Source organism: Telmatherina bonti (genome assembly GCF_933228915.1).
Source record: "Telmatherina bonti genome assembly, chromosome: 18".
Taxonomy (NCBI): domain Eukaryota; kingdom Metazoa; phylum Chordata; class Actinopteri; order Atheriniformes; family Telmatherinidae; genus Telmatherina; species Telmatherina bonti.
Window position 1 is genome coordinate 38,187,478 of NC_136616.1, and position 26,399 is coordinate 38,213,876.

Sequence of the window (26,399 nt, forward strand, 5' to 3'; positions counted from 1 at the left end):
AGTAGAATAACGTCCAGCACCGTGGGTTACAGTAGAATAACGTCCAGCACCGTGGGTTCATGTTACAGTAGAATAACGTCCAGCACCGTGGGTTCACGTTACAGTAGCATAACGTCCAGCACCGTGGGTTACAGTAGAATAACGTCCAGCACCGTGGGTTCACATTACAGTAGAATAACGTCCAGCACCGTGGGTTACAGTAGCATAACGTCCAGCGCCGTGGGTTCACGTTACAGTAGAATAACGTCCAGCACCGTGGGTTCACGTTACAGTAGCATAACGTCCAGCACCGTGGGTTCATGTTACAGTAGAATAACGTCCAGCACCGTGGGTTCACGTTACAGTAGGATAACGTCCAGCACCGTGGGTTCATGTTACAGTAGAATAACGTCCAGCACCGTGGGTTCAGGTCACAGTAGAATAACGTCCAGCACCGTGGGTTCAGGTCACAGTAGAATAACGTCCAGCACCGTGGGTTCAGGTCACAGTAGAATAACGTCCAGCACCGTGGGTTCATGTTATAGTAGAATAACGTCCAGCACCGTGGGTTCATGTTACAGTAGAATAACGTCCAGCACCGTGGGTTCATGTTATAGTAGAATAACGTCCAGCACCGTGGGTTCATGTTACAGTAGGATAACGTCCAGCACCGTGGGTTCATGTTACATTAGAATAACGTCCAGCACCGTGGGTTCAGGTCACAGTAGAATAACGTCCAGCACCGTGGGTTCATGTTATAGTAGAATAACGTCCAGCACCGTGGGTTCATGTTACAGTAGAATAACGTCCAGCACCGTGGGTTCACGTTACAGTAGAATAACGTCCAGCACCGTGGGTTCATGTTACAGTAGAATAACGTCCAGCACCGTGGGTTCATGTTACAGTAGAATAACGTCCAGCACCGTGGGTTCACGTTACAGTAGAATAACGTCCAGCACCGTGGGTTCATGTTACAGTAGAATAACGTCCAGCACCGTGGGTTACAGTAGAATAACGTCCAGCACCGTGGGTTCATGTTACAGTGGAATAACGTCCAGCACCGTGGGTTCACATTACAGTAGAATAACGTCCAGCACCGTGGGTTCACATTACAGTAGAATAATGTCCAGCACCGTGGGTTCACGTTACAGTAGAATAACGTCCAGCACCGTGGGTTCATGTTACAGTAGAATAATGTCCAGCACCGTGGGTTCATGTTACAGTAGAATAACGTCCAGCACCGTGGGTTCATGTTACAGTAGAATAACGTCCAGCACCGTGGGTTCACGTTACAGTAGAATAACGTCCAGCACCGTGGGTTCACGTTACAGTAGAATAACGTCCAGCACCGTGGGTTACAGTAGAATAACGTCCAGCACCGTGGGTTCATGTTACAGGAGAATAACGTCCAGCACCGTGGGTTACAGTAGAATAACGTCCAGCACCGTGGGTTCATGTTACAGTAGAATAACCTCCAGCAACGTGGGTTACAGTAGAATAACGTCCAGCACCGTGGGTTACAGTAGAATAACGTCCAGCACCGTGGGTTCACGTTACAGTAGAATAACGTCCAGCACCGTGGGTTACAGTAGAATAACGTCCAGCACCGTGGGTTCATGTTACAGTAGAATAACGTCCAGCACCGTGGGTTCATGTTACAGTAGAATAACGTCCAGCACCGTGGGTTCATGTTACAGTAGAATAACGTCCAGCACCGTGGGTTCACGTTACAGTAGAATAACGTCCAGCACCGTGGGTTCACGTTACAGTAGAATAACGTCCAGCACCGTGGGTTACAGTAGAATAACGTCCAGCACCGTGGGTTCATGTTACAGTAGAATAACGTCCAGCACCGTGGGTTACAGTAGAATAACGTCCAGCACCGTGGGTTCATGTTACAGTAGAATAACCTCCAGCACCGTGGGTTACAGTAGAATAACGTCCAGCACCGTGGGTTACAGTAGAATAACGTCCAGCACCGTAGGTTCACGTTACAGTAGAATAACGTCCAGCACCGTGGGTTACAGTAGAATAACGTCCAGCACCGTGGGTTCATGTTACAGTAGAATAACGTCCAGCACCGTGGGTTCACGTTACAGTAGAAAAACGTCCAGCACCGTGGGTTCACGTTACAGTAGAATAACGTCCAGCACCGTGGGTTCACGTTACAGTAGAATAACGTCCAGCACCGTGGGTTCACGTTACAGTAGAATAACGTCCAGCACCGTGGGTTCACGTTACAGTAGAATAACGTCCAGCACCGTGGGTTACAGTAGAATAACGTCCAGCACCGTGGGTTACAGTAGAATAACGTCCAGCACCGTGGGTTCATGTTACAGTAGAATAACGTCCAGCACCGTGGGTTACAGTAGAATAACGTCCAGCACCGTGGGTTACAGTAGAATAACGTCCAGCACCGTGGGTTCACGTTACAGTAGAATAACGTCCAGCACCGTGGGTTACAGTAGAATAACGTCCAGCACCGTGGGTTCATGTTACAGTAGAATAACGTCCAGCACCGTGGGTTCACGTTACAGTAGAATAACGTCCAGCACCGTGGGTTCATGTTACAGTAGAATAACGTCCAGCACCGTGGGTTCATGTTACAGTAGAATAACGTCCGGCACCGTGGGTTCACGTTACAGTAGAATAACGTCCAGCACCGTGGGTTCATGTTACAGTAGAATAACGTCCAGCACCGTGGGTTCATGTTACAGTAGAATAACGTCCAGCACCGTGGGTTACAGTAGAATAACGTCCAGCGCCGTGGGTTCACGTTACAGTAGAATAACGTCCAGCACCGTGGGTTCACGTTACAGTAGAATAACGTCCAGCACCGTGGGTTACAGTAGAATAACGTCCAGCACCGTATGTTCACGTTACAGTAGAATAACGTCCAGCACCGTGGCTTACAGTAGAATAACGTCCAGCACAGTGGGTTCATGTTACAGTAGAATAACGTCCAGCACCGTGGGTTCATGTTACAGTAGAATAACGTCCAGCACCGTGGGTTCAAGTTACAGTAGAATAACGTCCAGCACCGTGGGTTCATGTTACAGTAGAATAACGTCCGGCACCGTGGGTTACAGTAGAATAACGTCCAGTACCGTGGGTTCATGTTACAGTAGAATAACGTCCAGCACCGTCGGTTACAGTAGAATAACGTCCAGCACCGTGGGTTCATGTTACAGTAGAATAACGTCCAGCACCGTGGGTTCATGTTACAGTAGAATAACGTCCAGCACCGTGGGTTCATGTTACGGTAGAATAACGTCCAGCACCGTGGGTTCATGTTACAGTAGAATAACGTCCAGCACCGTGGGTTCACGTTACAGTAGAATAACGTCCAGCACCGAGGGTTCATGTTACAGTAGAATAACGTCCAGCACCGTGGGTTCATGTTACAGTAGAATAACGTCCGGCACCGTGGGTTACAGTAGAATAACGTCCAGCACCGTGGGTTCATGTTACAGTAGAATAACGTCCAGCACCGTGGGTTCATGTTACAGTAGAATAACGTCCAGCACCGTGGGTTCATGTTACAGTAGCATAACGTCCAGCACCGTGGGTTCACGTTACAGTAGAATAACGTCCAGCGCCGTGGGTTCATGTTACAGTAGAATAACGTCCAGCACCGTGGGTTCATGTTACAGTAGCATAATGTCCAGCACCGTGGGTTACAGTAGAATAACGTCCAGCACCGTGGGTTCATGTTACAGTAGAATAACGTCCAGTACCGTGGGTTCATGTTACAGTAGAATAACGTCCAGCACCGTGGGTTCACGTTACAGTAGAATAACGTCCAGCACCGTGGGTTCACGTTACAGTAGAATAACGTCCAGCACCGTGGGTTACAGTAGAATAACGTCCAGCACCGTGGGTTCATGTTACAGTAGAATAACGTCCAGCACCGTGGGTTACAGTAGAATAACGTCCAGCACCGTGGGTTACAGTAGTATAACGTCCAGCACCGTGGGTTCATGTTACAGTAGAATAACGTCCAGCACCGTGGGTTACAGTAGAATAACGTCCAGCACCGTGGGTTACAGTAGAATAACGTCCAGCACCGTGGGTTCACGTTACAGTAGAATAACGTCCAGCACCGTGGGTTACAGTAGAATAACGTCCAGCACCGTGGGTTCATGTTACAGTAGAATAACGTCCAGCACCGTGGGTTCACGTTACAGTAGAATAACGTCCAGCACCGTGGGTTCATGTTACAGTAGAATAACGTCCAGCACCGTGGGTTCATGTTACAGTAGAATAACGTCCGGCACCGTGGGTTCACGTTACAGTAGAATAACGTCCAGCACCGTGGGTTCATGTTACAGTAGAATAACGTCCAGCACCGTGGGTTCATGTTACAGTATAATAACGTCCAGCACCGTGGGTTACAGTAGAATAACGTCCAGCGCCGTGGGTTCACGTTACAGTAGAATAACGTCCAGCACCGTGGGTTCACGTTACAGTAGAATAACGTCCAGCACCGTGGGTTACAGTAGAATAACGTCCAGCACCGTGGGTTCATGTTACAGTAGAATAACGTCCAGCACCGTGGCTTACAGTAGAATAACGTCCAGCACAGTGGGTTCATGTTACAGTAGAATAACGTCCAGCACCGTGGGTTCATGTTACAGTAGAATAACGTCCAGCACCGTGGGTTCAAGTTACAGTAGAATAACGTCCAGCACCGTGGGTTCATGTTACAGTAGAATAACGTCCGGCACCGTGGGTTACAGTAGAATAACGTCCAGTACCGTGGGTTCATGTTACAGTAGAATAACGTCCAGCACCGTGGGTTCATGTTAAAGTAGAATAACGTCCAGCACCGTGGGTTCACGTTACAGTAGAATAACGTCCAGCACCGTGGGTTCACGTTACAGTAGAATAACGTCCAGCACCGTGGGTTACAGTAGAATAACGTCCAGCACCGTGGGTTCACGTTACAGTAGAATAACGTCCAGCACCGTGGCTTACAGTAGAATAACGTCCAGCACCGTGGGTTCATGTTACAGTAGAATAACGTCCAGCACCGTGGGTTCATGTTACAGTAGAATAACGTCCAGCACCGTGGGTTCAAGTTACAGTAGAATAACGTCCAGCACCGTGGGTTCATGTTACAGTAGAATAACGTCCGGCACCGTGGGTTACAGTAGAATAACGTCCAGTACCGTGGGTTCATGTTACAGTAGAATAACGTCCAGCACCGTGGGTTCATGTTACAGTAGAATAACGTCCAGCACCGTGGGTTACAGTAGAATAACGTCCAGTACCGTGGGTTCATGTTACAGTAGAATAACGTCCGGCACCGTGGGTTACAGTAGAATAACGTCCAGTACCGTGGGTTCATGTTACAGTAGAATAACGTCCAGCACCGTGGGTTCATGTTACAGTAGAATAACGTCCAGCACCGTGGGTTACAGTAGAATAACGTCCAGCACCGTGGGTTCACGTTACAGTAGAATAACGTCCAGTACCGTGGGTTCATGTTACAGTAGAATAACGTCCAGCACCGTGGGTTCACGTTACAGTAGAATAACGTCCAACACCGTGGGTTCATGTTACAGTAGAATAACGTCCAGCACCGTGGGTTCACGTTACAGTAGAATAACGTCCAGCACTGTGGGTTCACGTTACAGTAGAATAACGTCCAGCACCGTGGGTTACAGTAGAATAACGTCCAGCACCATGGGTTCATGTTACAGTAGAATAACGTCCAGCACCGTGGGTTCATGTTACAGTAGAATAACGTCCAGCACCGTGGGTTCACGTTACAGTAGAATAACGTCCAGCACCGTGGGTTCACGTTACAGTAGAATAACGTCCAGCACCGTGGGTTCACGTTACAGTAGAATAACGTCCAGCACCGTGGGTTACAGTAGAATAACGTCCAGCACCGTGGGTTCATGTTACAGTAGAATAACGTCCAGCACCGTGGGTTACAGTAGAATAACGTCCAGCACCGTGGGTTACAGTAGAATAACGTCCAGCACCGTGGGTTCATGTTACAGTAGAATAACGTCCAGCACCGTGGGTTACAGTAGAATAACGTCCAGCACCGTGGGTTACAGTAGAAAAACGTCCAGCACCGTGGGTTCACGTTACAGTAGAATAACGTCCAGCACCGTGGGTTACAGTAGAATAACGTCCAGCACCGTGGGTTCATGTTACAGTAGAATAACGTCCAGCACCGTGGGTTCACGTTACAGTAGAATAACGTCCAGCACCGTGGGTTCATGTTACAGTAGAATAACGTCCAGCACCGTGGGTTCATGTTACAGTAGAATAACGTCCAGCACCGTGGGTTACAGTAGAATAACGTCCAGCGCCGTGGGTTCACGTTACAGTAGAATAACGTCCAGCACCGTGGGTTCACGTTACAGTAGGATAACGTCCAGCACCGTGGGTTACAGTAGAATAACGTCCAGCGCCGTGGGTTCACGTTACAGTAGAATAACATCCAGCACCGTGGCTTACAGTAGAATAACGTCCAGCACCGTGGGTTCATGTTACAGTAGAATAACGTCCAGCACCGTGGGTTCATGTTACAGTAGAATAACGTCCAGCACCGTGGGTTCAAGTTACAGTAGAATAACGTCCAGCACCGTGGGTTCATGTTACAGTAGAATAACGTCCGGCACCGTGGGTTACAGTAGAATAACGTTCAGTACCGTGGGTTCATGTTACAGTAGAATAACGTCCAACACCGTGGGTTCATGTTACAGTAGAATAACGTCCAGCACCGTGGGTTACAGTAGAATAACGTCCAGTACCGTGGGTTCATGTTACAGTAGAATAACGTCCAGCACCGTGGGTTCACGTTACAGTAGAATAACGTCCAACACCGTGGGTTCATGTTACAGTAGAATAACGTCCAGCACCGTGGGTTCACGTTACAGTAGAATAACGTCCAGCACTGTGGGTTCACGTTACAGTAGAATAACGTCCAGCACCGTGGGTTCACGTTACAGTAGAATAACGTCCAGCACCGTGGGTTACAGTAGAATAATGTCCAGCACCGTGGGTTCACGTTACAGTAGAATAACGTCCAGCGCCGTGGGTTCACGTTACAGTAGAATAACGTCCAGCACCGTGGGTTCACGTTACAGTAGAATAACGTCCAGCACCGTGGGTTACAGTAGAATAACGTCCAGCACCGTGGGTTCACGTTACAGTAGAATAACGTCCAGCACCGTGGCTTACAGTAGAATAACGTCCAGCACCGTGGGTTCATGTTACAGTAGAATAACGTCCAGCACCGTGGGTTCATGTTACAGTAGAATAACGTCCAGCACCGTGGGTTCACGTTACAGTAGAATAACGTCCAGCACCGTGGGTTCACGTTACAGTAGAATAACGTCCAGCACCGTGGGTTCACGTTACAGTAGAATAACGTCCAGCACCGTGGGTTCACGTTACAGTAGAATAACGTCCAGCACCGTGGGTTACAGTAGAATAACGTCCAGCACCGTGGGTTCATGTTACAGTAGAATAACGTCCAGCACCGTGGGTTACAGTAGAATAGCGTCCAGCACCGTGGGTTACAGTAGAATAACGTCCAGCACCGTGGGTTCATGTTACAGTAGAATAACGTCCAGCACCGTGGGTTACAGTAGAATAACGTCCAGCACCGTGGGTTACAGTAGAATAACGTCCAGCACCGTGGGTTCACGTTACAGTAGAATAACGTCCAGCACCGTGGGTTACAGTAGAATAACGTCCAGCACCGTGGGTTCATGTTACAGTAGAATAACGTCCAGCACCGTGGGTTCACGTTACAGTAGAATAACGTCCAGCACCGTGGGTTCATGTTACAGTAGAATAACGTCCAGCACCGTGGGTTCATGTTACAGTAGAATAACGTCCGGCACCGTGGGTTCACGTTACAGTAGAATAACGTCCAGCACCGTGGGTTCATGTTACAGTAGAATAACGTCCAGCACCGTGGGTTCATGTTACAGTAGAATAACGTCCAGCACCGTGGGTTACAGTAGAATAACGTCCAGCGCCGTGGGTTCACGTTACAGTAGAATAACGTCCAGCACCGTGGGTTCACGTTACAGTAGAATAACGTCCAGCACCGTGGGTTACAGTAGAATAACGTCCAGCACCGTGGGTTCACGTTACAGTAGAATAACGTCCAGCACCGTGGCTTACAGTAGAATAACGTCCAGCACCGTGGGTTCATGTTACAGTAGAATAACGTCCAGCACCGTGGGTTCATGTTACAGTAGAATAACGTCCAGCACCGTGGGTTCAAGTTACAGTAGAATAACGTCCAGCACCGTGGGTTCATGTTACAGTAGAATAACGTCCGGCACCGTGGGTTACAGTAGAATAACGTCCAGTACCGTGGGTTCATGTTACAGTAGAATAACGTCCAGCACCGTGGGTTCACGTTACAGTAGAATAACGTCCAGCACCGTGGGTTCATGTTACAGTAGAATAACGTCCAGCACCGTGGGTTACAGTAGAATAACGTCCAGCACCGTGGGTTACAGTAGAATAACGTCCAGCACCGTGGGTTCACGTTACAGTAGAATAACGTCCAGCACCGTGGGTTCATGTTACAGTAGAATAACGTCCAGCACCGTGGGTTCATGTTACAGTAGAATAACGTCCGGCACCGTGGGTTCATGTTACAGTAGAATAACGTCCAGCACCGTGGGTTCACGTTACAGTAGAATAACGTCCAGCACCGTGGGTTCACGTTACAGTAGAATAACGTCCAGCACCGTGGGTTCATGTTACAGTAGAATAACGTCCAGCACCGTGGGTTCATGTTACAGTAGAATAACGTCCGGCACCGTGGGTTCACGTTACAGTAGAATAACGTCCAGCACTGTGGGTTCACGTTACAGTAGAATAACGTCCAGCACCGTGGGTTACAGTAGAATAACGTCCAGCACCGTGGGTTCATGTTACAGTAGAATAACGTCCAGCACCGTGGGTTTCAGTAGAATAACGTCCAGCACCGTGGGTTCATGTTACAGTAGAATAACGTCCAGCACCGTGGGTTCAAGTTACAGTAGAATAACGTCCAGCACCGTGGGTTCATGTTACAGTAGAATAACGTCCGGCACCGTGGGTTACAGTAGAATAACGTTCAGTACCGTGGGTTCATGTTACAGTAGAATAACGTCCAGCACCGTGGGTTCATGTTACAGTAGAATAACGTCCAGCACCGTGGGTTACAGTAGAATAACGTCCAGTACCGTGGGTTCATGTTACAGTAGAATAACGTCCAGCACCGTGGGTTCACGTTACAGTAGAATAACGTCCAACACCGTGGGTTCATGTTACAGTAGAATAACGTCCAGCACCGTGGGTTCACGTTACAGTAGAATAACGTCCAGCACTGTGGGTTCACGTTACAGTAGAATAACGTCCAGCACCGTGGGTTCACGTTACAGTAGAATAACGTCCAGCACCGTGGGTTACAGTAGAATAATGTCCAGCACCGTGGGTTCACGTTACAGTAGAATAACGTCCAGCGCCGTCGGTTCACGTTACAGTAGAATAACGTCCAGCACCGTGGGTTCACGTTACAGTAGAATAACGTCCAGCACCGTGGGTTACAGTAGAATAACGTCCAGCACCGTGGGTTCACGTTACAGTAGAATAACGTCCAGCACCGTGGCTTACAGTAGAATAACGTCCAGCACCGTGGGTTCATGTTACAGTAGAATAACGTCCAGCACCGTGGGTTCATGTTACAGTAGAATAACGTCCACCACCGTGGGTTCACGTTACAGTAGAATAACGTCCAGCACCGTGGGTTCACGTTACAGTAGAATAACGTCCAGCACCGTGGGTTCACGTTACTGTAGAATAACGTCCAGCACCGTGGGTTCACGTTACAGTAGAATAACGTCCAGCACCGTGGGTTACAGTAGAATTACGTCCAGCACCGTGGGTTCATGTTACAGTAGAATAACGTCCAGCACCGTGGGTTACAGTAGAATAGCGTCCAGCACCGTGGGTTACAGTAGAATAACGTCCAGCACCGTGGGTTACAGTAGAATAACGTCCAGCACCGTGGGTTACAGTAGAATAACGTCCAGCACCGTGGGTTCACGTTACAGTAGAATAACGTCCAGCACCGTGGGTTACAGTAGAATAACGTCCAGCACCGTGGGTTCATGTTACAGTAGAATAACGTCCAGCACCGTGGGTTCACGTTACAGTAGAATAACGTCCAGCACCGTGGGTTCATGTTACAGTAGAATAACGTCCAGCACCGTGGGTTCATGTTACAGTAGAATAACGTCCGGCACCGTGGGTTCACGTTACAGTAGAATAACGTCCAGCACCGTGGGTTCATGTTACAGTAGAATAACGTCCAGCACCGTGGGTTACAGTAGAATAACGTCCAGTACCGTGGGTTCATGTTACAGTAGAATAACGTCCAGCACCGTGGGTTCACGTTACAGTAGAATAACGTCCAACACCGTGGGTTCATGTTACAGTAGAATAACGTCCAGCACCGTGGGTTCACGTTACAGTAGAATAACGTCCAGCACTGTGGGTTCACGTTACAGTAGAATAACGTCCAGCACCGTGGGTTCACGTTACAGTAGAATAACGTCCAGCACCGTGGGTTACAGTAGAATAATGTCCAGCACCGTGGGTTCACGTTACAGTAGAATAACGTCCAGCGCCGTGGGTTCACGTTACAGTAGAATAACGTCCAGCACCGTGGGTTCACGTTACAGTAGAATAACGTCCAGCACCGTGGGTTACAGTAGAATAACGTCCAGCACCGTGGGTTCACGTTACAGTAGAATAACGTCCAGCACCGTGGCTTACAGTAGAATAACGTCCAGCACCGTGGGTTCACGTTACAGTAGAATAACGTCCAGCACCGTGGCTTACAGTAGAATAACGTCCAGCACCGTGGGTTCATGTTACAGTAGAATAATGTCCAGCACCGTGGGTTCATGTTACAGTAGAATAACGTCCACCACCGTGGGTTCACGTTACAGTAGAATAACGTCCAGCACCGTGGGTTCACGTTACAGTAGAATAACGTCCAGCACCGTGGGTTCACGTTACAGTAGAATAACGTCCAGCACCGTGGGTTCACGTTACAGTAGAATAACGTCCAGCACCGTGGGTTACAGTAGAATAACGTCCAGCACCGTGGGTTCATGTTACAGTAGAATAACGTCCAGCACCGTGGGTTACAGTAGAATAGCGTCCAGCACCGTGGGTTACAGTAGAATAACGTCCAGCACCGTGGGTTACAGTAGAATAACGTCCAGCACCGTGGGTTACAGTAGAATAACGTCCAGCACCGTGGGTTCACGTTACAGTAGAATAACGTCCAGCACCGTGGGTTACAGTAGAATAACGTCCAGCACCGTGGGTTCATGTTACAGTAGAATAACGTCCAGCACCGTGGGTTCACGTTACAGTAGAATAACGTCCAGCACCGTGGGTTCATGTTACAGTAGAATAACGTCCAGCACCGTGGGTTCATGTTACAGTAGAATAACGTCCGGCACCGTGGGTTCACGTTACAGTAGAATAACGTCCAGCACCGTGGGTTACAGTAGAATAACGTCCAGCACCGTGGGTTCATGTTACAGTAGAATAACGTCCAGCACCGTGGGTTCATGTTACAGTAGAATAACGTCCAGCACCGTGGGTTACAGTAGAATAACGTCCAGCGCCGTGGGTTCACGTTACAGTAGAATAACGTCCAGCACCGTGGGTTCACGTTACAGTAGAATAACGTCCAGCGCCGTGGGTTCACGTTACAGTAGAATAACGTCCAGCACCGTGGGTTCACGTTACAGTAGAATAACGTCCAGCACCGTGGGTTACAGTAGAATAACGTCCAGCACCGTGGGTTCACGTTACAGTAGAATAACGTCCAGCACCGTGGCTTACAGTAGAATAACGTCCAGCACCGTGGGTTCATGTTACAGTAGAATAACGTCCAGCACCGTGGGTTCATGTTACAGTAGAATAACGTCCAGCACCGTGGGTTCAAGTTACAGTAGAATAACGTCCAGCACCGTGGGTTCATGTTACAGTAGAATAACGTCCGGCACCGTGGGTTACAGTAGAATAACGTCCAGTACCGTGGGTTCATGTTACAGTAGAATAACGTCCAGCACCGTGGGTTCATGTTACAGTAGAATAACGTCCAGCACCGTGTGTTACAGTAGAATAACGTCCAGTACCGTGGGTTCATGTTACAGTAGAATAACGTCCAACACCGTGGGTTCATGTTACAGTAGAATAACGTCCAGCACCGTGGGTTCACGTTACAGTAGAATAACGTCCAGCACTGTGGGTTCACGTTACAGTAGAATAACGTCCAGCACCGTGGGTTCACGTTACAGTAGAATAACGTCCAGCACCGTGGGTTACAGTAGAATAACGTCCAGCACCGTGGGTTCACGTTACAGTAGAATAACGTCCAGCACCGTGGGTTCAAGTTACAGTAGAATAACGTCCAGCACCGTGGGTTCATGTTACAGTAGAATAACGGCCGGCACCGTGGGTTACAGTAGAATAACGTCCAGTACCGTGGGTTCATGTTATAGTAGAATAACGTCCAGCACCGTGGGTTCATGTTACAGTAGAATAACGTCCAGCACCGTGTGTTACAGTAGAATAACGTCCAGTACCGTGGGTTCATGTTACAGTAGAATAACGTCCAGCACCGTGGGTTCACGTTACAGTAGAATAACGTCCAACACCGTGGGTTCATGTTACAGTAGAATAACGTCCAGCACCGTGGGTTCACGTTACAGTAGAATAACGTCCAGCACTGTGGGTTCACGTTACAGTAGAATAACGTCCAGCACCGTGGGTTCACGTTACAGTAGAATAACGTCCAGCACCGTGGGTTACAGTAGAATAATGTCCAACACCGTGGGTTCACGTTACAGTAGAATAACATCCAGCGCCGTGGGTTCACGTTACAGTAGAATAACGTCCAGCACCGTGGGTTCACGTTACAGTAGAATAACGTCCAGCACCGTGGCTTACAGTAGAATAACGTCCAGCACCGTGGGTTCATGTTACAGTAGAATAACGTCCAGCACCGTGGGTTCAAGTTACAGTAGAATAACGTCCAGCACCGTGGGTTCATGTTACAGTAGAATAACGTCCGGCACCGTGGGTTACAGTAGAATAACGTCCAGTACCGTGGGTTCATGTTACAGTAGAATAACGTCCAGCACCGTGGGTTCATGTTACAGTAGAATAACGTCCAGCACCGTGGGTTACAGTAGAATAACGTCCAGTACCGTGGGTTCATGTTACAGTAGAATAACGTCCAGCACCGTGGGTTCACGTTACAGTAAAATAACGTCCAGCACTGTGGGTTCACGTTACAGTAGAATAACGTCCAGCACCGTGGGTTCACGTTACAGTAGAATAACGTCCAGCACCGTGGGTTACAGTAGAATAATGTCCAGCACCGTGGGTTCACGTTACAGTAGAATAACGTCCAGCGCCGTGGGTTCACGTTACAGTAGAATAACGTCCAGCACCGTGGGTTCACGTTACAGTAGAATAACGTCCAGCACCGTGGGTTACAGTAGAATAACGTCCAGCACCGTGGGTTCACGTTACAGTAGAATAACGTCCAGCACCGTGGCTTACAGTAGAATAACGTCCAGCACCGTGGGTTCATGTTACAGTAGAATAACGTCCAGCACCGTGGGTTCATGTTACAGTAGAATAACGTCCAGCACCGTGGGTTCACGTTACAGTAGAATAACGTCCAGCACCGTGGGTTCACGTTACAGTAGAATAACGTCCGGCACCGTGGGTTCACGTTACAGTAGAATAACGTCCAGTACCGTGGGTTCATGTTACAGTAGAATAACGTCCAGCACCGTGGGTTCATGTTACAGTAGAATAACGTCCAGCACCGTGTGTTACAGTAGAATAACGTCCAGTACCGTGGGTTCATGTTACAGTAGAATAACGTCCAGCACCGTGGGTTCACGTTACAGTAGAATAACGTCCAACACCGTGGGTTCATGTTACAGTAGAATAACGTCCAGCACCGTGGGTTCACGTTACAGTAGAATAACGTCCAGCACTGTGGGTTCACGTTACAGTAGAATAACGTCCAGCACCGTGGGTTCACGTTACAGTAGAATAACGTCCAGCACCGTGGGTTACAGTAGAATAATGTCCAACACCGTGGGTTCACGTTACAGTAGAATAACATCCAGCGCCGTGGGTTCACGTTACAGTAGAATAACGTCCAGCACCGTGGGTTCACGTTACAGTAGAATAACGTCCAGCACCGTGGCTTACAGTAGAATAACGTCCAGCACCGTGGGTTCATGTTACAGTAGAATAACGTCCAGCACCGTGGGTTCAAGTTACAGTAGAATAACGTCCAGCACCGTGGGTTCATGTTACAGTAGAATAACGTCCGGCACCGTGGGTTACAGTAGAATAACGTCCAGTACCGTGGGTTCATGTTACAGTAGAATAACGTCCAGCACCGTGGGTTCATGTTACAGTAGAATAACGTCCAGCACCGTGGGTTACAGTAGAATAACGTCCAGTACCGTGGGTTCATGTTACAGTAGAATAACGTCCAGCACCGTGGGTTCACGTTACAGTAAAATAACGTCCAGCACTGTGGGTTCACGTTACAGTAGAATAACGTCCAGCACCGTGGGTTCACGTTACAGTAGAATAACGTCCAGCACCGTGGGTTACAGTAGAATAATGTCCAGCACCGTGGGTTCACGTTACAGTAGAATAACGTCCAGCGCCGTGGGTTCACGTTACAGTAGAATAACGTCCAGCACCGTGGGTTCACGTTACAGTAGAATAACGTCCAGCACCGTGGGTTACAGTAGAATAACGTCCAGCACCGTGGGTTCACGTTACAGTAGAATAACGTCCAGCACCGTGGCTTACAGTAGAATAACGTCCAGCACCGTGGGTTCATGTTACAGTAGAATAACGTCCAGCACCGTGGGTTCATGTTACAGTAGAATAACGTCCAGCACCGTGGGTTCACGTTACAGTAGAATAACGTCCAGCACCGTGGGTTCACGTTACAGTAGAATAACGTCCAGCACCGTGGGTTCACGTTACAGTAGAATAACGTCCGGCACCGTGGGTTCACGTTACAGTAGAATAACGTCCAGCACCGTGGGTTACAGTAGAATAACGTCCAGCACCGTGGGTTCACGTTACAGTAGAATAACGTCCAGCACCGTGGGTTACAGTAGAATAACGTCCAGCACCGTGGGTTACAGTAGAATAACGTCCAGCACCGTGGGTTCATGTTACAGTAGAATAACGTCCAGCACCGTGGGTTACAGTAGAATAACGTCCAGCACCGTAGGTTACAGTAGAATAACGTCCAGCACCGTGGGTTCACGTTACAGTAGAATAACGTCCAGCATCGTGGGTTACAGTAGAATAACGTCCAGCACCGTGGGTTCATGTTACAGTAGAATAACGTCCAGCACCGTGGGTTCATGTTACAGTAGAATAACGTCCAGCACCGTGGGTTACAGTAGAATAACGTCCAGCGCCGTGGGTTCACGTTACAGTAGAATAACGTCCAGCACCGTGGGTTCACGTTACAGTAGAATAACGTCCAGCACCGTGGGTTACAGTAGAATAACGTCCAGCACCGTGGGTTCACGTTACAGTAGAATAACGTCCAGCACCGTGGCTTACAGTAGAATAACGTCCAGCACCGTGGGTTCATGTTACAGTAGAATAACGTCCAGCACCGTGGGTTCATGTTACAGTAGAATAACGTCCAGCACCGTGGGTTCAAGTTACAGTAGAATAACGTCCAGCACCGTGGGTTCATGTTACAGTAGAATAACGTCCGGCACCGTGGGTTACAGTAGAATAACGTCCAGTACCGTGGGTTCATGTTACAGTAGAATAACGTCCAGCACCGTGGGTTCATGTTACAGTAGAATAACGTCCAGCACCGTGGGTTCATGTTACAGTAGAATAACGTCCAGCACCGTGGGTTACAGTAGAATAACGTCCAGTACCGTGGGTTCATGTTACAGTAGAATAACGTCCAGCACCGTGGGTTCACGTTACAGTAGAATAACGTCCAGCACCGTGGGTTACAGTAGAATAACGTCCAGTACCGTGGGTTCATGTTACAGTAGAATAACGTCCAGCACCGTGGGTTCACGTTACAGTAGAATAACGTCCAACACCGTGGGTTCATGTTACAGTAGAAAAATGTCCAGCACCGTGGGTTCACGTTACAGTAGAATAACGTCCAGCACTGTGGGTTCACGTTACAGTAGAATAACGTCCAGCACCGTGGGTTCACGTTACAGTAGAATAACGTCCAGCACCGTGGGTTACAGTAGAATAATGTCCAGCACCGTGGGTTCACGTTACAGTAGAATAACGTCCAGCGCCGTGGGTTCACGTTACAGTAGAATAACGTCCAGCACCGTGGGTTCACGTTACAGTAGAATAACGTCCAGCACCGTGGGTTACAGTAGAATAACGTCCAGCACCGTGGGTTCACGTTACAGTAGAATAACGTCCAGCACCGTGGCTTACAGTAGAATAACGTCCAGCACCGTGGGTTCATGTTACAGTAGAATAACGTCCAGCACCGTGGGTTCATGTTACAGTAGAATAACGTCCAGCACCGTGGGTTCAAGTTACAGTAGAATAACGTCCAGCACCGTGGGTTCATGTTACAGTAGAATAACGTCCGGCACCGTGGGTTACAGTAGAATAACGTCCAGTACCGTGGGTTCATGTTACAGTAGAATAACGTCCAGCACCGTGGGTTCATGTTACAGTAGAATAACGTCCAGCACCGTGGGTTACAGTAGAATAACGTCCAGTACCGTGGGTTCATGTTACAGTAGAATAACGTCCAGCACCGTGGGTTCACGTTACAGTAGAATAACGTCCAACACCGTGGGTTCATGTTACAGTAGAATAACGTCCAGCACCGTGGGTTCACGTTACAGTAGAATAACGTCCAGCACTGTGGGTTCACGTTACAGTAGAATAACGTCCAGCACCGTGGGTTCACGTTACAGTAGAATAACGTCCAGCACCGTGGGTTACAGTAGAATAATGTCCAGCACCGTGGGTTCACGTTACAGTAGAATAACGTCCAGCACCGTGGGTTCATGTTACAGTAGAATAACGTCCAGCACCGTGGGTTCATGTTACAGTAGAATAACGTCCAGCACCGTGGGTTACAGTAGAATAACGTCCAGCACCGTGGGTTCATGTTACAGTGGAATAACGTCCAGCACCGTGGGTTACAGTAGAATAATGTCCAGCACCGTGGGTTACAGTAGAATAACGTCCAGCACCGTGGGTTCACGTTACAGTAGAATAACGTCCAGCACCGTGGGTTACAGTAGAATAATGTCCAGCACCGTGGGTTACAGTAGAATAACGTCCAGCACCGTGGGTTCACGTTACAGTAGAATAACGTCCAGCACCGTGGGTTACAGTAGAATAATGTCCAGCACCGTGGGTTACAGTAGAATAACGTCCAGCACCGAGGGTTCACGTTACAGTAGAATAACGTCCAGCACCGTGGGTTCATGTTACAGTAGAATAACGTCCAGCAGCGTGGGTTCATGTTACAGTAGAATAACGTCCAGCACCGTGGGTTACAGTAGAATAATGTCCAGCACTGTGGGTTCATGTTACAGTAGAATAACGTCCAGCGCCGTGGGTTGACATTACAGTAGAATAACGTCCAGCGCCGTGGGTTACAGTAGAATAATGTCCAGCACCGTGGGTTCACATTACAGTAGAATAACGTCCAGCACCGTGGGTTCATGTTACAGTAGCATAACGTCCAGCGCCGTGGGTTCACGTTACAGTAGAATAACGTCCAGCACCGTGGGTTCATGTTACAGTAGAATAACGTCCAGCACCGTGGGTTCATGTTACAGTAGAATAACGTCCAGCACCGTGGGTTCACGTTACAGTAGAATAACGTCCAGCACCGTGGGTTCACGTTACAGTAGAATAACGTCCAGCACCGTGGGTTACAGTAGAATAACGTCCAACACCGTGGGTTCATGTTACAGTAAAATAACGTCCAGCACCGTGGGTTCACGTTACAGTAGAATAACGTCCAGCACCGTGGGTTACAGTAGAATAATGTCCAGCACCGTGGGTTCACGTTACAGTAGAATAACGTCCAGCACCGTGGGTTCATGTTACAGTAGAATAACGTCCAGCACCGTGGGTTCACGTTACAGTAGAATAACGTCCAGCACCGTGGGTTCATGTTACAGTAGAATAACGTCCAGCACCGTGGGTTCACGTTACAGTAAAATAACGTCCAGCACCGTGGGTTACAGTAGAATAACGTCCAGCACCGTGGGTTCATGTTACAGTAGAATAACGTCCAGCACCATGGGTTACAGTAGAATAACGTCCAGCACCGTGGGTTCATGTTACAGTAGAATAATGTCCAGCACCGTGGGTTCATGTTACAGTAGAATAACGTCCAGCACCGTGGGTTCATGTTACAGTAGAATAACGTCCAGCGCCGTGGGTTCACATTACAGTAGAATAACGTCCAGCACCGTGGGTTACAGTAGAATAACGTCCAGCACCGTGGGTTACAGTAGAATAATGTCCAGCACCGTGGGTTACAGTAGAATAACGTCCAGCACCGTGGGTTCATGTTACAGTAGAATAACGTCCAGCACCGTGGGTTCATGTTACAGTAGAATAACGTCCAGCACCGTGGGTTCACGTTACAGTAGAATAACGTCCAGCACTGTGGGTTCACGTTACAGTAGAATAATGTCCAGCACCGTGGGTTCACGTTACAGTAGAATAACGTCCAGCACCGTGGGTTCATGTTACAGTAGAATAACGTCCAGCACCGTGGGTTACAGTAGAATAACGTCCAGCACCGTGGGTTACAGTAGAATAACGTCCAGCACCGTGGGTTCACGTTACAGTAGAATAACGTCCAGCACCGTGGGTTCATGTTACAGTAGAATAACGTCCAGCACCGTGGGTTCACGTTACAGTAGAATAACGTCCAGCACCGTGGGTTCATGTTACAGTAGAATAACGTCCGGCACCGTGGGTTCATGTTACAGTAGAATAACGTCCAGCACCGTGGGTTCACGTTACAGTAGAATAACGTCCAGCACCGTGGGTTCACGTTACAGTAGAATAACGTCCAGCACCGTGGGTTCATGTTACAGTAGAATAACGTCCAGCACCGTGGGTTCACGTTACAGTAGAATAACGTCCAGCACTGTGGGTTCACGTTACAGTAGAATAACGTCCAGCACCGTGGGTTACAGTAGAATAACGTCCAGCACCGTGGGTTCATGTTACAGTAGAATAACGTCCAGCACCGTGGGTTCATGTTACAGTAGAATAACGTCCAGCACCGTGGGTTTCAGTAGAATAACGTCCAGCACCGTGGGTTCATGTTACAGTAGAATAACGTCCAGCACCGTGGGTTACAGTAGAATAACGTCCAGCACCGTGGGTTCATGTTACAGTAGAATAACGTCCAGCACCGTGGGTTCATGTTACAGTAGAATAACGTCCGGCACCGTGGGTTCATGTTACAGTAGAATAACGTCCAGCACCGTGGGTTCACGTTACAGTAGAATAACGTCCAGCACCGTGGGTTCATGTTACAGTAGAATAACGTCCAGCACCGTGGGTTCATGTTACAGTAGAATAACGTCCAGCACTGTGGGTTCACGTTACAGTAGAATAACGTCCAGCACCGTGGGTTACAGTAGAATAACGTCCAGCACCGTGGGTTCACGTTACAGTAGAATAACGTCCAGCACCGTGGGTTCATGTTACAGTAGAATAACGTCCAGCGCCGTGGGTTCACATTACAGTAGAATAACGTCCAGCACCGTGGGTTCATGTTACAGTAGAATAACGTCCAGCACCGTGGGTTACAGTAGAATAACGTCCAGCACCGTGGGTTCATGTTACAGTAGAATAACGTCCAGCACCGTGGGTTCATGTTACAGTAGAATAACGTCCAGCACCGTGGGTTCATGTTACAGTAGAATAACGTCCAGCACCGTGGGTTCATGTTACAGTAGAATAACGTCCAGCACCGTGGGTTCATGTTACAGTAGAATAACATCCAGCACCGTGGGTTCATGTTACAGTAGAATAACGTCCAGCACCGTGGGTTCATGTTACAGTAGAATAACGTCCAGCATCGTGGGTTCACGTTACAGTAGAATAACGTCCAGCACCGTGGGTTCACATTACAGTAGAATAACGTCCAGCACCGTGGGTTCACGTTACAGTAGGATAACGTCCAGCACCGTGGGTTCATGTTACAGTAGAATAACGTCCAGCACCGTGGGTTACAGTAGAATAACGTCCAGCACCGTGGGTTCACATTACAGTAGGATAACGTCCAGCACCGTGGGTTCATGTTACAGTAGAATAACGTCCAGCACCGTGGGTTCATGTTACAGTAGAATAACGTCCAGCACCGTGGGTTCATGTTACAGTAGAATAACGTCCAGCATCGTGGGTTCACGTTACAGTAGAATAACGCCCAGCACCGTGGGTTACAGTAGAATAACGTCCAGCACCGTGGGTTCATGTTACAGTAGAATAACGTCCAGCACCGTGGGTTCATGTTACAGTAGAATAACGTCCAGCATCGTGGGTTCACGTTACAGTAGAATAACGCCCAGCACCGTGGGTTACAGTAGAATAACGCCCAGCACCGTGGGTTCACGTTACAGTAGAATAACGCCCAGCACCTTAGAACGTTAGAGTTCTGCTGCATGTTATTAACATGTTATTAGAACTGTATAGAGAAAACCTCGGCTTTCCACAGAAAATTTATGATGATTAAACTGATTCAGTTCAGGAAGCTTCACAGCTTGTTCGATCTGTATTTTGGTCATGTTATTAACATGTTAATATGTTATTAACATGTTATTACAACTAAATAAAGAAAATCCTCGTAAACCTGGATGTTTCTGTAATGAGACTCAGAGCATGTGGAGGAGGGGCCTACAGAACCCCTCAGCCCAGGGCCCAGCAGGAGGTGAATGCAGCCCTGGCCGTATGACATTCCACAGGTAAATACCCGCTGCAGCGTCTGGAGTTTATTCTGAGCTTTCTCCTCCACCTGATGCTGCTTTTATTGACTCTTCTTTATCCTGATTCCTGCAGGTGATAAAATGAGTTAGTTGTGTCGGAGTCCGTTGTTGGGACCATGAGCTAGTCTGTTGTCGGTTCCACGTCGGTCTTTTTATATCCAAACCGCATCCAGACAGAATTTTCCCTCTTTTAGGAACAAGCTCAGATATTCACGTATCATATGTCAGTATCGCAGATATTCACGTATCATATGTCGGTATCGCAGATATTCACGTATCATATGTCGGTATCGCAGATATTCACGTATCATATGTCGGTATCGGCAGATGTTCACGTATCCTATGTCGGTATCGCAGATATTCACGTATCATATGTCGGTATCGCAGATATTCACGTATCACATGTCGGTATCAGCAGATGTTCACGTATCATATGTCGGTATCGCAGATGTTCACGTATCATATGTCGGTATCGCAGATGTTCACGTATCATATGTCGGTATCGGCAGATGTTCACGTATCATATGTCGGTATCGCAGATGTTCACGTATCATATGTCGGTATCGCAGATGTTCACGTATCATATGTCGGTATCGGCAGATGTTCACGTATCATATGTCGGTATCGGCAGATGTTTACGTATCATATGTCGGTATCGGCAGATGTTCACGTATCATGTCGGTATCGGCAGATGTTCACGTATCCTATGTCGGTATCGCAGATATTCACGTATCATATGTCGGTATCGGCAGATGTTCACGTATCATATGTCGGTATCGGCAGATGTTCACGTATCATGTCGGTATCGGCAGATCTTCACGTATCCTATGTCGGTATCGCAGATATTCACGTATCACATGTCGGTATCGCAGATATTCACGTATCACATGTCGGTATCGGCAGATGTTCACGTATCATGTCGGTATCGGCAGATGTTCACGTATCATGTCGGTATCGGCAGATGTTCACGTATCCTATGTCGGTATCGCAGATATTCACGTATCATATGTCGGTATTGCAGATATTCACGTATCATATGTCGGTATCGCAGATATTCACGTATCATATGTCGGTATCGCAGATATTCACGTATCATATGTCGGTATCGCAGATATTCACGTATCATATGTCGGTATCGCAGATATTCACGTATCATATGTCGGTATCGCAGATGTTCACGTATCATATGTCGGTATCGCAGATGTTCACGTATCATATGTCGGTATCGCAGATGTTCACGTATCATATGTCGGTATCGCAGATGTTCACGTATCATATGTCGGTATCGGCAGATGTTCACGTATCATATGTCGGTATCGGCAGATGTTTACGTATCATATGTCGGTATCGGCAGATGTTCACGTATCATGTCGGTATCGGCAGATGTTCACGTATCCTATGTCGGTATCGCAGATATTCACGTATCATATGTCGGTATCGGCAGATGTTCACGTATCATATGTCGGTATCGGCAGATGTTCACGTATCATGTCGGTATCGGCAGATGTTCACGTATCCTATGTCGGTATCGCAGATATTCACGTATCACATGTCGGTATCGCAGATATTCACGTATCACATGTCGGTATCGGCAGATGTTCACGTATCATATGTCGGTATCGCAGATGTTCACGTATCATATGTCGGTATCGGCAGATGTTCACGTATCATAAGTCGGTATCGCAGATGTTCACGTATCATATGTCGGTATCGGCAGATGTTCACGTATCATATGTCGGTATCGGCAGATGTTCACGTATCATGTCGGTATCGGCAGATGTTCACGTATCCTATGTCGGTATCGCAGATATTCACGTATCATATGTCGGTATTGCAGATATTCACGTATCATATGTCGGTATCGCAGATATTCACGTATCATATGTCGGTATCGCAGATATTCACGTATCATATGTCGGTATCGCAGATATTCACGTATCATAAGTCGGTATCGCAGATATTCACGTATCATGTCGGTATCGGCAGATGTTCACGTATCCTATGTCGGTATCGCAGATATTCACGTATCATATGTCGGTATCGGCAGATGTTCACGTATCATATGTCGGTATCGGCAGATGTTCACGTATCATGTCGGTATCGGCAGATGTTCACGTATCCTATGTCGGTATCGCAGATATTCACGTATCACATGTCGGTATTGCAGATATTCACGTATCACATGTCGGTATCGGCAGATGTTCACGTATCATATGTCGGTATCGCAGATGTTCACGTATCATATGTCGGTATCGGCAGATGTTCACGTATCATATGTCGGTATCGCAGATGTTCACGTATCATATGTCGGTATCGGCAGATGTTCACGTATCATATGTCGGTATCGGCAGATGTTCACGTATCATGTCGGTATCGGCAGACGTTCACGTATCCTATGTCGGTATCGCAGATATTCACGTATCATATGTCGGTATTGCAGATATTCACGTATCATATGTCGGTATCGCAGATATTCACGTATCATATGTCGGTATCGCAGATATTCACGTATCATATGTCGGTATCGCAGATATTCACGTATCATAAGTCGGTATCGCAGATATTCACGTATCATATGTCGGTATCGCACATATTCACGTATCATATGTCGGTATCGCAGATATTCACGTATCATATGTCGGTATCGGCAGATGTTCACGTATCATATGTCGGTATCGCAGATGTTCACGTATCATATGTCGGTATCGGCAGATGTTCACGTATCATATGTCGGTATCGGTAGATGTTCACGTATCATGTCGGTATCGGCAGATGTTCACGTATCATATGTCGGTATCGCAGATATTCACGTATCATATGTCGGTATCGGCAGATATTCACGGATCAGGTATCGGATCGGAGCTCCCTAAGCGTGGATTGGTGCGTCGCTACCTGAAACGATCCGTTTAACCGGAACGCAACACGGCAAACGTCCACTTCCTGCTTGTACTTGTTAACCACGCCCCCCTCACATGTCCAACCAATCAGAAGGAGGTTCTGGTGTGTCTTCAATCACGTCCTCAGATTCTCGTGGAAGACGCAGCAGGGTTAACGCTGCTGTCAGGTGGGCGGAGCTTGGCAACAGGTAATGAGCACACACACAAAGCTGAATGAAGGTTGATCATTGATCAGTGATCATTAACCTGCTGGTTAAATCACAGCGAGTATTGATGAATCAGCAAGTCATGTGATCAAAGTCCAGAAAAACCATTTCAGTTTGTGACTAATAAGTTATGAGCTTCATCATATCACAGCAATCGATCAATCGATCAGTGTGACAGGTTGTCGTTGGGCTGCAGGGTGAATCCCTCCAATCAGGAGGTTTGATCTGAGAGGAAAAGTCAGACTGCAGGTTTGTTCTGGCAGAACAGATCAATCAGCTGATCAATCAGCTGATCAATCTGCCCATCTGGATCTAAACACTCATGATTCTGGTTCTGATCCGAACCAGATTCATCTCCACCAATAAAAACAGGAAAAGTCCAGTTCAGACTCTATGAAAACCGATCAATTCACTGACTGATCAATCAATAGCAAGCCTTCAGGTTCCTGAAGGAAATCATCAGCTGATCAATACAGGAGACAATCAACCAGATAAACACCGGGTCAGTGAACGCAACATGGACAGGTTTAATAGCTGATCAATCACCCCAATAACCAACCCGATCAGCCTCTAAACCACTAATACGATCAATAATTATGACTCAACAGAAAAACTTATTGATTAATTTCTGGTAAATAATGAAAATAGAAAGTTTTAGTGAAGAAAAATGATCCAGAAGTAAAGATTGATCGATTAATCAATAAACAGCAGGAAAAGTATTGATAACAGGATGATCAGATGTTTGATCTGGAAAATCAATAAAATTAAAACAAATGATTGATCTGCAAAAGAAAAAGTATTGATCAGTTCGTTGAGGTGAAATCAATGAAAGATCAATGAACTGTCAACACAACAGGAACACGATCAGACCTGATCAATGATCAATAACGTTTCAGTTCCAGATCAAACCAAACATTTCATTCTGTTTACAGACTGATTCCTGATCAGATTGATCAGACAGACCGATGACTGATCAGACTGATCAGCAACCCTCCCTGCCAGGTATCGATCCGGACCCACCTTCCTCCGCGCGGCAGCCTCCCAGCAGCAGCAGCGGGACGAGCAGCAGCTGCATCCCGCAGGAAGTGGCCCTTTCCCGGCCTGCCGTGGCCGCCGCGGCCCGCTGACCCCTCCGGCCCTCCATGACCCCTGAAGACTTTATTCCGGCTCGCGCTCCGATCGATCCCTGATCAGTGACGTCAGCTGGGCTCGCTCTCCGCGCGCCGCATCGGAGCGCAGCAGCGGCGGGATGAAAGATCCGTCACCAGAAACTTTCCAAGATGGAGGCGTGGAACTCCTCCCGCAGCTCCTCTTCCTCCTCCGCGGGACTCCGTCTCATCCCTCCATCCGCTCCGGAGGCCGGGAGAGGAGCTCCGAGCGCCGCCTTGGTGGGAGCGGAGCGGCCGGGAGAGGAGCACGCGCACAGGTAAAAGCGGCGCGCGGAGGCCAGTGAATTCCAGCAGAACTCCCAGTATTCCCAGTTCTCCCAGTTCTCCCAGCGTGCAGCTGAAACATCCAGAACAAAGTTCTGACAAAAGTTTTCCGTCTCGTCCTGCAGGATAAGCCCCGCCCCCGGATGCCAGGCCACACCCCCACAGAGCCGCTGATTGGCTGAGCGACAGGTCGATCTGGTGGGGGCGGGGTTTGATCAGAGGACAGGAATGTGGAGAAGATCCTGTCTGCGCATGTCCGGTCATGACACTCTACTAAAGAAACCAGGTAAATCTCATAAAAACCAACAAAATATTAAAAAAACATACATTCAAACAGCTTGAATAAGTTACTTTTAGCAAATAAAAAGGTTTAGTTGTCACAGATAATGACTGAAGGAGGCGTTCACATGCAGCTGGAAAAGCAGGAAAACAGAGTTTCACACACAGAAAGAACAAACCTGCAGCAGTAGATCTGCATGTCATACAGACGTTTTGTCCTCTGTAGCAGGTTCTATTTAAACATTTCTGTGTAAGTAATAAAAAAGTGACAAAGACATGACTGGAGGTGGGACTGACACACCTGATCAGAAATCACCTGTCTGTGATCAATAATCATCTGGGAGTATCTGGGACCGTGTCTGAGCTGCAGGAACTCCTGCTGGACTCATAAATACACAGGGAATCTTTAGAATAAATAATAAATAATTAGGAAAAAGTTCAAAATAAAAAAACAACAACAAAAAAAAAAAACAATATAAACAATGAAACAGAAATGCTGCAGGAAAACATGCA

The 26,399-nt window shown here is 47.8% G+C and overlaps 1 protein-coding gene across 3 annotated transcripts in view; it reads right to left on the reverse strand.

Annotated features, from left to right (window-relative positions):
* LOC306769430 (ephrin type-B receptor 4b-like) overlaps window positions 1-25,675 on the reverse strand; it is a 66,593-nt gene extending 40,918 nt beyond the window's left edge. For all 3 annotated transcript variants that reach the window (XM_079258024.1, XM_079258023.1, XM_079258022.1), the window contains exon 1: window positions 25,195-25,675. In XM_079258024.1, coding sequence (XP_079114150.1) covers window positions 25,195-25,318 — 124 coding nt within the window. In that variant the 5' untranslated portion in view covers window positions 25,319-25,675. The remainder of the gene's footprint in view (window positions 1-25,194) is intronic.
* Window positions 25,676-26,399: the final 724 nt, after the last annotated feature.